At 28.0% G+C, this 12,858-nt stretch overlaps 1 protein-coding gene and 4 non-coding genes across 5 annotated transcripts; 1 reads left to right on the top strand and 4 right to left on the bottom strand.

Moving 5' to 3' along the window:
* Positions 1 to 4,185: 4,185 nt before the first annotated feature.
* On the top strand, positions 4,186 to 7,799 carry LOC124945080 (nucleobase-ascorbate transporter 1). The gene is made up of 13 exons (XM_047485452.1): positions 4,186 to 4,343; positions 4,509 to 4,606; positions 4,690 to 4,866; positions 4,952 to 5,052; positions 5,135 to 5,210; positions 5,667 to 5,726; positions 5,810 to 5,997; positions 6,071 to 6,167; positions 6,236 to 6,322; positions 6,501 to 6,651; positions 6,727 to 6,804; positions 6,880 to 7,037; positions 7,271 to 7,799. Exons 1-13 carry the CDS (start codon positions 4,268 to 4,270, stop codon positions 7,481 to 7,483), a joined length of 1,560 nt encoding a protein of 519 aa, XP_047341408.1. The 5' UTR covers positions 4,186 to 4,267; the 3' UTR covers positions 7,484 to 7,799.
* Positions 7,800 to 9,606: 1,807 nt separating this feature from the next.
* LOC124910889 lies at positions 9,607 to 9,676 on the bottom strand. Its single transcript, XR_007096505.1, has one exon. It is a non-coding gene; the product is annotated as a small nucleolar RNA snoR77Y (small nucleolar RNA).
* A 95-nt stretch (positions 9,677 to 9,771) lies between these two features.
* On the bottom strand, positions 9,772 to 9,851 carry LOC124910888. Its single transcript, XR_007096504.1, has one exon. It is a non-coding gene; the product is annotated as a small nucleolar RNA snoR77Y (small nucleolar RNA).
* A 46-nt stretch (positions 9,852 to 9,897) lies between these two features.
* On the bottom strand, positions 9,898 to 10,049 carry LOC124910915. The gene has a single exon (XR_007096525.1). It is a non-coding gene; the product is annotated as a small nucleolar RNA snoR2/U65 (small nucleolar RNA).
* A 184-nt stretch (positions 10,050 to 10,233) lies between these two features.
* On the bottom strand, positions 10,234 to 10,302 carry LOC124910916. The gene has a single exon (XR_007096526.1). It is a non-coding gene; the product is annotated as a small nucleolar RNA U49 (small nucleolar RNA).
* Positions 10,303 to 12,858: the final 2,556 nt, after the last annotated feature.

Here is a 12,858-nt window from a genome sequence, read left to right as displayed (position 1 = left end):
ATGGAACCTAATCTTAGGAAGACCTTGGTTGCATCAGGCTAAGGCTCTAGCCTCCATCTTGCATAAAAAAATACGGTTCATGGCTAACGGTAAACTCATCACCATAGAAAGTGAGAAGTACGTCACGACCATTATTGGTTCAACGCATTCTAGTAACCCAGAGGTTGAGTTAAGTGCATTTGATATATATCTTATATTTAGGGAAGGTCAGGATTCATCTCACGTTCCTGACTTTACCCCATACAGTGTCATGCCCATGCGTCTCATGCTGAAAATGAGATATTTCCCAGGAATGGGTCTAGGACAAAATGATACTAGCATGCCTTCTTTTTCTTGGTCTTGTTACAACTCATATAACTTCGGTATCGGATATACTCTAACAAGGTATGAAGGATCTAGAAAAGGTAAAATATTTAAATCCTTCATAACTTCGGTATTGGATATACTTGACTTGCAATTCTTCATGCCAAATGAAGAACACTCGGTCCTGACCAAGACCAAAGACCGAGAAAATCGACCTAGGACCGAGATCAAGGATCGGTATTCTTGAGCTAGGACCTAGGACCGGTGTTCTTAAGCAATGACCGAGGAATTCGACCAAGGATTCTAACTTAGGACCGAGAGGTCTGACTTGAGACCGAGACTCCCAAGTCCATGACCGAGGAAGCTAGATTTGGGACCGAGCCTCCTAGACCTAGGACCGAACAACTCGAGTTTAGGACCGAGCCTCATGAACCCCTAGGGTCGAACCCTCTAGTCCCTTGATTTAGTGTCCTAAGCTCTAATCTAGACCACCCTGGTCTAGACCGAGCCTAGGTTAGTAAAAACGGACCCAAGCCTTAGGACTCCGGTCCTAAGGCCTATTTTGTTCCACTTTTCAAAATTAAAAATTATTTTTATAATTTTAGAACTTCAATTCATTTTCAAATAATCTCAAAAGGTCAAAAAATGATATTTAAATATTTTTGGGATATTTCGTAAACAAATATTTTGGCTAAGGCTTCGTTTGTAATTTATTTTTAAAGTCTAATATTTTTCTAATATTTTTTAGGGTTTTTACTCAATCTTATATCAACGCAGTCGCAGGTACGCTCTTTTAAATAATTTTGTATAATTATTTACGTAATCTAAACATATCTTTATTTAGGACCGTCGGACTACTAATTAAATGAAATAAATGTTATAACTAAAACTTTTCATAGCCAGACTTTTACTTTAAAAATAAAACCGTCATTTGATGGGCGCAGAGGACATAGCGCGAAAGCCCTTTACCGAGCGTAACCAAAAAAATGAACCCCTTATGAAAACTCTAGTATAAAGTATGTTATACACATACCCTTTTACGGATTTTTCTAAAATCATTTGGCGACTCTACTTTCAAATAAATAATCTTTTAAATTAATTATGTTGGATTAATTTAAACTAGATTTTAATCAAACTGTTATTTGATCCCAGACTATTAAAATTTGAATAAAAATTAATTTTTTTTTATGATTAATTTTAAAAGTTTTCAGGTATTTTCAAAAATCTTTTAAAATAATGTTTTATTTAAATAAAGATATCTGACACGTAAATTAATTTTGAAACACATCGAACATCGAGTTACCCTACGATTCTCCGTATTGTCACATGTGTGTTATGTTGCGTGGGAAGATTCCCGAGTTACAAATGGACTCTCTTTTATTTTCTTTTAAAATTAAGGAAACACTTCTACTACTAGATATGATCAAGATTGATCTATAAAAACTAAATTTATAAACATATATTTAATTAAATCATATTATACTTTATAATATCATCCCATCTAAATAAACATTAAATGAGTTATTTAACAATAAAATAAATATTTATAAAAAAATTATTGACATTTTCTAGTGAAAATCTAAATTATGACGAAATTTTATACTATTGAAATAAAATTGGAGAATTGTGAATGACAATAATAAAAGGTTTTACATTATATTATATGGTTTAGATTAATCTTTTATATATTATTCTTAATATTTTAATATAGTTGTATAATTTCGTTTAAAGCTCTTCAACAACATTGATGGACTTTACTAATTATTTTTGTAAGAGCTGCCAATTATATTTTTTTTTTCCTATTTTATGACTTTTTTAATGAAAAAGAATATAAATCTTTTTACTTCTTAAAAATAATAATAAACATTAGTGTTGGTTGTTTTGGAATCAAACATGCCCTAATAGTAAGAGATCGCACGTGCAAGTTGCAACGTCGTAGCTTGGAAGGTTCACTTGATCATGCATTATATATTTATCTCCAAAATCGTACATATTTACCATATTAACACTGACTTATTTGATCAAATTATATTGCTATTTTTTATTTTTATCATTAAGAACTAACAATATTTTTATAATTTTATTTCGATCATTTAAATAAATTAGTTTTATATCAAATAAATTGTATGAAGCCTTTAGTATACTCCCAACTATTTTCTGGGATATTTTAATTATTATTTATTATAGTAAATTGAGTAAAGGTAAATTCTCTATCACTTTATTTTGCCTAAAAGGCAATATAAAATACAAGAGAAAAAGGGGCATGGTATATATTCCTTTCCCTCCTTTACAACATCACACAAAAGGTCTTAGTTAATTTTGATTCTTATATCCAAATGATAAAAAAAATATTTGGGTCAAATTAATAAATAAATGAAGAATAATGTTGTTTTTAAAGAATGGACCAATAACAAAGTAATAAATCTTTCTCTAACTTTGAATTAGGTTATAAAAAGTTTGAATTATTTCATAAAGACTTAAATAATTTTATATATATATATATATATATTAAAATATAATTTGATTAATAAATTATTTGATTTGATTTATAATTTTAGACATAAAATGATAATGAATTATTTTAAAATAATTTATTTAAATTTCTTTTTTCATCTATCTAAAATCTCTTACACTTTAAAAAAATAAATATATGTAAAAAAGAAATAAATGCAAGATTTTTCTATAATGAAAAAATAAGATATAATTATGTGCTTAATATGATACTTTCAAATTAAAATAACTATGTGTATGTTCTTGAGGTCTTGGGTTCGAGTCCGATAAACGGTAAATTATGCGTTTGGTTAAATAGTTAAGTGTATTTACGAACTATGTGATTAACTCGCGGGGATTAGTCGCAAAAGAAGAAGCGGAACTCAACGTTCTAAAAAATAAAAAGTTAACTATTTGTCATCCCTCGCACTTAACAAAATTAAAATAATTTCCTATTTTATTATATTATAAAATGTTATTTCATTCACAATCAAAACAGAAAATAAATGCTTATAATGACTAAAACTAGCTAGATGATTTAATGTTTCAATTTCTATCCCACATAGAGCACAAGATCTTGAACTTGCATGAAATTGATCATCCAAATTTGTCAATTTTCATCATTCTTTCTTGAAATTTGAAAAGCAGTCCAAAGAATTAATTAATGTCTAGATATTATTTAAATCTACTTGAATATAAATTTCTATCAAGTCATTTCCTAATTAACTTCTCTAACTGCATTTCAAGATTTTCTTATACTAAAATAGTCAGATCCTCCACCACCATCCATACTATTAATATTTTATATTATTAATATGTATAATGAAATTTATTTTTTTCTGAGTGTTTTTTTATTGCTCTTATCCTTTTTTTTTATTATAACTATGTTGACTTTGTTTAGACTTCTAGTTGTTTTATGGATTATAAAATTAAAATTGTGTAATCCAATAATAATCATACCAAACATTGAGTAAAATTATTTACCATTTAAGTGACATTAAAAAGGTACTTCTATCAATTTGTTAATTTCATAATTTATGATCATAAAATAGAATCTTAATGTTTAAGAGCTTTCTTATATGGGATTATTTGAAAAAATATTTAAATTATGAAATAACTTTATCCAATAACAAAATAGATTATTTGAGGTTAAATTACTAAAAATCTTTTTTATATACTATAAAATAAGGATATTACACACACAACTAGTTAAAATATTTAATTTGTTTGAAAATATTTTCAACTTCATTTATTAGGGTTTGTGAATGTAGTGGCAGTTTAGTAATAATTTGAAAGTTTAAGTGCAAAAAAGGAAAGAAAGACTGTCTCTCCCATTGGCATATTTATTCCCAACTTTTCTTTACTTTTTGTGTTGGTCTCTTGAGAGTGAGTTGTCCTGCTTTACTTTGCTTTTCTTCATCTTCTTCTTTCCTTATATTCATTCTTCTCTTTCAAGCTTTTCCAAGTTTCATCAATGGCGGACATCACTCATCCGCCTATGGATCAACTTCAAGACCTCGAATACTGTATAGATTCTAATCCTCCTTGGGGTAAGTGCACGCATGCTTCTTCTTCTCTCTGTTTATCCCATTTTAAAATCAACCAAAACCCATTTAAGATTTCTCCAAAACAATAGAATGTCTCAAACTTAATGAGTTCTTCAAGACATTCTTGTTTATTCACAGCTTAAAGCTAACTATTGTCTTCATTTGCAGTTGAAACAATTCTATTAGCATTTCAGAATTATATATTAATGTTGGGAACGACAGTAATGATCCCTACAATTATTGTCCCGTTGATGGGTGGAACAGATGTAAGGATAATTTTATTTTTTAAAATTTGATATTTGGATTGAATTGATAATGGAAGAGAAAAAGAAACTGTTTTTAAAAACAGGGAGACAAAGCAAAGGTGATACAAACATCGTTGTTTGTAGCTGGAATCAATACTCTGTTGCAAGCTCTTTTTGGTACTAGGTTACCCACCGTGGTTGGAGCTTCTTTCGCTTATTTAATCCCGATTTTTTACATCATAAATGATCATTCATTGATGAAAATTGGTAATTCTCACGAAGTAAGTGTTTCAAAATTTGTTGTTGTCTCCAATGTGTTGATTTGTTTTAAAAAAATAGTGTTTCTTGTTTTGCTTGTTGTTATAGAGGTTTATACAAACTATGAAAGCTATTCAAGGAAGTTTAATTGTAGCTTCGAGCATTCAAACCATCCTCGGTTTTAGCCAGCTTTGGGGTCATTTCTCACGGTATTTTGGTTCTAAATTTGATTGGAATTTCTTTTGTGAAATGACATTGTTTTAGTATGATTAGCTCATGGCTTCTTTTCAGATTCTTTAGTCCTCTTGGCATGGCGCCTGTTGTTGGATTGGCGGGTTTGGGCTTGTTTCAACGAGGATTTCCAATGGTAAATCGCGGTTATTCTTATTTAGTAACATAAATTGACGTGTTTTTTTTCGTTGTTTTGTTTTTTTTATCTGATTTCTACTTATCTAGTGTAGTTCAAATAGTTAGAATCTTGAACTAAGAGGTTATGTGGTTTCAGGGTTCTATTCTCCCTAAAAACATTTTGATTGAAGTGGGGTTATGTCGTGGGACAATGCACTGGCCTCTTTTAAACACAACAAAAACATGACACGAGTGTAAAAGGAAAAAACAAAACTACTCATATTCGATACATAAATCAAACAAAAATAGGAACAAAGCCACAATACATATCTAGCGGGGAGTTCCTCCATGATGGCAATCAGGTCTCAAACGAGTAGGGTGGTTTCAATTGAACTAGCCTATTCTAAGATAAAAATAATAATTATCCTGATTTATGGGAATTTTACTAAAATCCTGACATTTTTATTCAATTCAGGTGGGAAATTGTGTGGAGATTGGCTTGCCAATGTTAATTATTGTTATTGGATTGTCTCAAGTAAGTTAAAATGGTTTGCAACTTTAAATATAACTAATTTGTTTACAATTTCAATTCGCTAAGAAGTTATAATTTCATTGTAGTACATGAAACACGTTAAACCGATAAGAGATTTACCAATTTTCGAAAGGTTTCCGGTTTTGATTAGCACATCGATCGTTTGGATCTATGCGGTTATACTCACGGCAGGCGGGGCTTATCGAAATAAACCTCATCAGACTCAGAACAGTTGCAGAACAGACAGAGCCAATCTCATAACCACTGCAGCATGGTGCTCTATTTTTATTTTTTTTACTTTTTATGAATGTTTGAAAAATCGGTTAATTGATAATGGTTTGACATAGGGTCAATTTTCCTTATCCGTTACAATGGGGACCTCCTACATTTTCGGCTGGTCATTCGTTTGCTATGATGTCTCCGGTTCTTGTCTCAATGATTGAGGTATCGGTTTTTGTTTTTGTTTCTCCTATGATGTGGAGATTAATCTAAGGTTTTATTTTTTTGTTCAGTCCACAGCTGCCTATAAGGCTGCGTCTAGGCTGGCAATTGCTACTCCGCCTCCTGCGTATGTCTTGAGTAGAGGCATCGGTTGGCAGGTGATTTAACATTTGGGATTTTTAAGATTAAGAAATGGATTATTCATCGATTAATATTCGGTTATTCCATCATCATTATACAAATCCTCGACCAAAATGCTCTCTATTTCTTTCTTTTTTTTAAAATAAAATCACTATCTTTTACACCATATTTTGATAACATTTAATGCTGCTATAGGGGATTGGCATTTTACTTAATGGAGTATTTGGAACCGGGACAGGATCGACTGTATCTGTCGAAAACGTGGGACTCCTAGGACTAACCCGTGTTGGCAGTAGAAGAGTTGTTCAAATTTCTGCCGGTTTCATGATATTTTTCTCTATTTTCGGTTAGTTGAGCGTGTTAAGTGTCCTTGGAATCCTTAAAATGGGCGGTTATTCTAATGTTGTTTATGTCTATGCAGGAAAATTTGGTGCTGTTTTTGCTTCAATACCTTTACCCATATTTTTCGCCTTGTATTGTGTACTCTTTGGTCTTGTGGGTATGCATGCCATTAGGAATAAAAATATAATAATAACATTTTCGATTACATATTTAACGTGCTTCTTTGTTGCAGGTTCGGTTGGGCTGTCGTTTCTACAATTCACTAACATGAATTCTATGAGAAATCTTATAATAACAGGCGTTTCTCTCTTTCTTGGAATATCAATTCCTCAATTTTTCGATCAAAATCAGAATTACAACAGAGGCATCGTTCGGACAAATGCAGGATGGGTGAGTCTTGGTTAGTTCCGGGGATTTATATTGACCCATAATATTTCGATTATCACAAATATGTCTTTAGTTAGTTTTAGAAAATAATCATAATTTTTAAAATAAAGAAAAAAATATTATGGAACCTAAGTTTTGTTCTCAAACTTGGACTAGATGAGATACTTTTAAAAAAACATGTTTGGAGTTCTTATAAGTAGTTTTGTGGTTTTTAATGTAATTGTTATTATTGACAGTTCAATGCGTTCTTGAACACTATGTTCTCCTCTCCTGCAACCGTAGCAATGATAGTTGCGGTTCTTCTCGATAACACATTGGAAGTAGAGAAATCGAAGAAAGATCGAGGTATGCCATGGTGGGTGAAGTTTAGAACATTTCGGGGTGACAATAGAAACGAAGAATTCTATACGTTACCATTCAATCTCAACCGTTTTTTCCCACCAACATGAACAAGTGGAACCTAAATTCTTGTTTTAGGTGAAAAAAAATAGTTTAGACATGATTTTAGGTTATCTTTGGAGGTATTAATGTTAAGTCTAACAAGAAAAAAAAAAAAAGCAGAATAATGTTGATTTGATTTTGCCCTGTTAAATGATCCTTAATTTTTTGTGTAGCAAAAGGTTCTCCCTGATATAGGGATGTCAGAGCAATTTTTTTTTTTAATGTTTAAATTTTGTATTAATAATAAATTTTTCTAATGCAAAAATTGTGCTGATACCAAGTTTTTTAAACATGTTATATTAAAATTTAAATTTTTAATTGTAAGTTTATTTGAAAATACTTTTTCTTTTCTTGAGTTTTGAATTATGAAATTTTGATATGTAAGTTTAATAAAGTTAATTATTGTAACTTATTTTAAAAATTGGAATGTTCTATTAAATTGATCAATTATTTTTCTTGGATGGAAGAAGTCAGCTGGATTTGATTATTATTAAACTACTCTAAACCTAAATTTGAAAACAAACCATGTATATATTTTTTTATTCATTTAATTAATATTTTTTTGTAATTAAAGAAAACTAATAACATACCACCAGAGATCTTAAAAAATACATTTTGTTCTTTTAATACAACTATAATATTCAAATATATTAATATTAAAAAAATATAATTTTTTATAATATTTAAATAAAGACATTTGATGTTAGGTGCATAGAATAAATATGGTTTTTAATAAGTTATTTTTCATCTTCTATTCTTATAAAATGTTTTTTTTATCTTTAATATTCACAATATACTATTTTAACTTTATTTTATAATTAATTCTTCTAAACAACAAAATTATTATCATTTTAACACTATAAAATAATGACATGAACCAATAATTTGTCAAATGTTTGTAAATAAAATTCATATTTTTAATTTTATAATTTTATAATTATTTATTTATTCTTATCATAAATTTTGATATTACTTATATTATATTGTTTATAAGTAATATATTAAATGTCATTAATTATATATATATATATATATATATATATATATATATATTTCAAACCAAAGTTTCCCAAATTATAAATTTCCCACATTCATTCTCTAAATTATTAATTAAATCATTAATCAATCCCCTCTCTCTTAACTATTAATTAATTTCCTCTTCTCTCTCAATTATTAATTTATACTTAAAAAATATTATATAAATATTAAAATAATATAATATATATTAATTTTAAATTTATAAATATATAATTAAATTTAAATAATTTAAATAAAAATTAAAAATAAAATATTATACAATGACTAAAATAATTATTCCTTTTTTAAAATAAAGTTATATCACATAATTGTTTAAACATCATTCCCTCAATTATAATTTATTTAAAATAAATAAAATAATATCACATCAAAAGTTTTAAAAATTTTCATAAATCTTATTATGTAAAAAATTTCTAAAACTTTTATGTAATATTCTTTTATCAAATATATTACCAATTATATATCTATAAAAGATTACTTTCAAATAAATTATAATTAAGTAAACTAATGTTTGAACAATTATTTAAATTAACATTAATCTTTTCAATTATTTTATTTTAACATTTATATAATCAATTAACATTAATCTCTTCAATTATTTTAAGAGATTAATTGAATAATTAATTAGTTTCTAGAAAAAAAATCAGCAATCCACCTTCTAAAACTTAGAATTACATTTGGAAATCAAACTACTTAAATTAAACAATTTCATATAAGATAAAACTCAATATATGTAAATTTCATTATATCAATATGTAAATATCATTATTATATTCAGAGAATAAACTTAAAAAAATCTACTTCTTTATCAATGCTTCAAAGCATTTAATTTTGTTTTATAAAACTAATTCCATTTGTTAAGTATCTTTTACAAAATTTAGTTTTGATTTAAAGCATCAATTCACTGAAATTGCCTTAATACAATTGTTTAGTTTTCTTTTACACAATTTAGATTCAATTTAAGCAATTCTAGAAAGATTATATATAATTCACTGGTTGAGTTAAATGGTAAATATTACCAAAAATTCTATTTTTAATATATTTTTTGTATAATTTAATATAGTTACAAAGAGATAATAAACTAAATACAAGTAATAAGCCTCAGATAGCCATTTGACATCAATAAAATCAGCCGGTAATTCCAATTTAATCTTCATAGGCAACACAATAGTCACAAGTTCATTTCAAAATACATACAAACTCAAATCAATATTAAAAAAATACAAATTATAATAACAAAAACTTATAAATACAAATTACTAAGCCTCAGATAGCCATTTTTCATCAAAATAAATCAGTCGGTAATTCCAACATTTAAATTTTAATCCTCATAGGCAATACAAATACAAATACAAATAACAAGGTTTACAATTTAACATATATAAAATGTAATCGCATAAAACGGCTCCATGAACGAACCAAAAACAATCGATTCACAGATTCCTATCAAGATGCGAAATAAGAAATTGATATTGGTTCAATATGACATCTCCGGTCAATGTTTTTATAAAGCTACCGTCAACGTGGCATCGAACCTTAAAAAAAACAAAACCCACAAAAAATAACCTTTGACAAATCAAAAACAAACCCTCAGAGTCCCGTTTCAAATCAACCACACGGCGGAGAGAGGTAAAAAGTGAACCGATCCCGATCGGCGGCGATCCAAGATACTAAATCAATTGGAATTGCCGCCGCCGATGGATGGGATGGAAAACAACCAAACGCCGCCGCGTTTTAAAGTGTCATACGGCACTTCCTATCTAATTAGGGGATTTCTTCATCATAGGGAAGAGATATATAAAAGAATAATATTTGAATATTTGAATCTGTATTGGAGTGATACCTGATCTGGGTAGGTTTAAAGACTTGATCTTTGAGCAATGGAGAAGAACGGATGATGAGTTTGAGGAAGATGGAGATGTGGGTTATATATATATAGAAATGAAACCCTAGTTTATGTTTAATGGGCCGGGCCTGTGGGACTTTTTCTGCTTTTTTTAGGCTTGTGATTCTCAAAAACCCTTTATCATGTTGGTTTATATAAAAAAAATTATTATCTAGTAGTATTTGAATTTTATTGGGCCTTTGTCCTTTATGAATTTGTAAATCATGTTCTCATTGTTATTGTTATGTAGTAAGAGACATCATTATATAAGCTAATTGAATAAAATAATAAGTTACTATAATATTTTTATTTTAATAAATAAATTATTGTGAATAAATAAAATTAAATAATAAATCAAAACATATAATAAGACATATAAGCAGTGTCCCCTTATATTTGGGTTGTCCAGACATTCTCTTAAATTTTATTTTTTTTATTTTATTCTAAAAAAAAATGAAAGAATGACTACAAGTTTAAAAGACAATAGAATAAGGCGCGAAGTTGCACCGAAGTTGGAAGGAAACCATTTCACCAATCAAGAGCTTGTTTTTTCTAATTATCTGTATCTAACTTACACACCACATTCTTAGGTAATACTCTAGAGATTTTGAAGTCATCAAACTATTGTATATTCATTTGGTGAATTTGAGTTTTTGCCTATTTTGATTTTGAGCAGAGTCGGCAAGCCCCAGGACTAGGGCATGCCATTCCCCAGGTCAGCCCAATAAATAAAATAAAGAATAATTTTTTTATAATTTTTTAAATATAAATAGGTCTTGTTTAGTGGTTTGCGAAGAAAACATAAAATTATTATTTTGTCATGAGTTCAAACCTCACAAAAACTTATTTTTTATATTTTTTTTTAGCAATCAAAACTAATCATTTAAGTACAAATTTGCACCAATTGAACTTTTTGATATTATGAACATCTGAAATATATATTTCAAAATTCTAAACCTGCAAGTGAAAAAAACATATTTGAGAAGTATTAACAATGCATATACCATACTTATATGTAAGTTTTGAGATATACCTGGATATTTGACCCAGGTGATCACACCAGAGAAAACTGATAACATATAATACGAAGTCTATCTTGAAATTTTTGTCAACTGCTTTGTTCTCCATGATTTTCTTTGGCATATCGGTCACTATAGAAGCGTCATTAAGCGAGTTACCCCATCGAGTCCTAAAGGCCTTCAACTTCTTATCGGTCTCGTTAACCTCGTATTTTACAATGTCCAACTCCCTTCTGGGAGACCCAATACGATTTGAATATCCTCTTCTTTAATTTTATTTTTTCGCCACTCTCTAAGATGAATGCACATTTAGTAGGTTCAAATTTTCTGATGAGATAACGAGAGATCTCGCTGGGGCATTTTGAAAGCGATAGTGATAGAAGAGAGTCAAAGCCTATTAACTTCACAGTCTCTTTTTGATTATTAGACAGTAGTTGAAGAAGATTGAAAAAGCCAAAAGACGAGGTCCTTGTTAAAAATATGTTATGGGGGGCTGCATTGGTTTCTTGGGCCGCATTCTTTTTACGTTTATTTTTTCTCTACAAAACAAAAAAAGCAAACGAAAAAAATAATAATAAATGAACCATGAAGCAATGCGGACATGCCCTCTCCCAAAATAATTTACTAAAATACTCTTGATTTATGTCATGTTCATCTGAAAGTTTCGATGACGCGAAAACGATGAGCCAAAAGCTGCGTCGACCAAAAGATAAGTTAAAATTCAAAATTAAATGTCTAAGAGTCTAGGGATCGGATGAACATAGGTAGAAAGTTCAGGGACCATGGACTCCTTAATTATTATAGTATTGTAAAATATATATTTCAATTATTATTTTAAATTATTTTCATGTCAGAGTTGCTTTCATTGTATTTATTTATTTTATAAAAATTATGTTGTTAAAATCAGTTTTAAAGACAACTCCTAAAATGGATAAAGAAATTTTGTTTAAAAACACATTAATCCTTGCATCAGAATTTAAACAAAATAGAATAGTATACATTTATTTGAAAACATATTTTATTTGAATATCAAAATTTTTTTATGATCTTAACTTGTTATACTTAGTTATGACAAATGGGTATAGGATACATTTGGTAAAAAGTTATATAAAGTAATAATTTTAATATATATATATATTAAAATATAAATAATCAAATTTATAAAAATAATAATTTAAAATATATATATCAAAATATAAATAATTAAATTTATAAAATAATAATTTAAATATATATATCAAAATATAAATAATCAAATTTATAAAAAAATAATTTAAATATATTTATATCAAAATTTAAATAATTATATTTATAAAAATAATAATTTTAAAGGTAAATAAATAGAAAATGTTTTGTATGAATGGGTTATTTGGATAAAGTCTATTTTTTTAAAATAATTTTTGTTTGATGAAATTGATAAAAAAAATTAAGTTTTTAATTT

Source organism: Impatiens glandulifera, chromosome 7 (genome assembly GCF_907164915.1).
Source record: "Impatiens glandulifera chromosome 7, dImpGla2.1, whole genome shotgun sequence".
Lineage (NCBI taxonomy): Eukaryota > Viridiplantae > Streptophyta > Magnoliopsida > Ericales > Balsaminaceae > Impatiens > Impatiens glandulifera.
Note: the sequence above shows the minus strand (reverse complement) of the source record. Positions and strands in the feature narration are given on the sequence as shown.

Excerpts from the sequence above, each read along its gene's own strand:
- LOC124945080 (XM_047485452.1), top strand. The coding sequence starts at position 4,268 with ATGGCGGACATCACTCATCCGCCTATGGATCAACTTCAAGACCTCGAA. Across the intron at positions 4,607-4,689 it reads CGTTGATGGGTGGAACAGAT|GGAGACAAAGCAAAGGTGAT; the intron begins GTAAGGATAATT and ends TTTTAAAAACAG. Across the intron at positions 5,053-5,134 it reads CTTTGGGGTCATTTCTCACG|ATTCTTTAGTCCTCTTGGCA; the intron begins GTATTTTGGTTC and ends GCTTCTTTTCAG.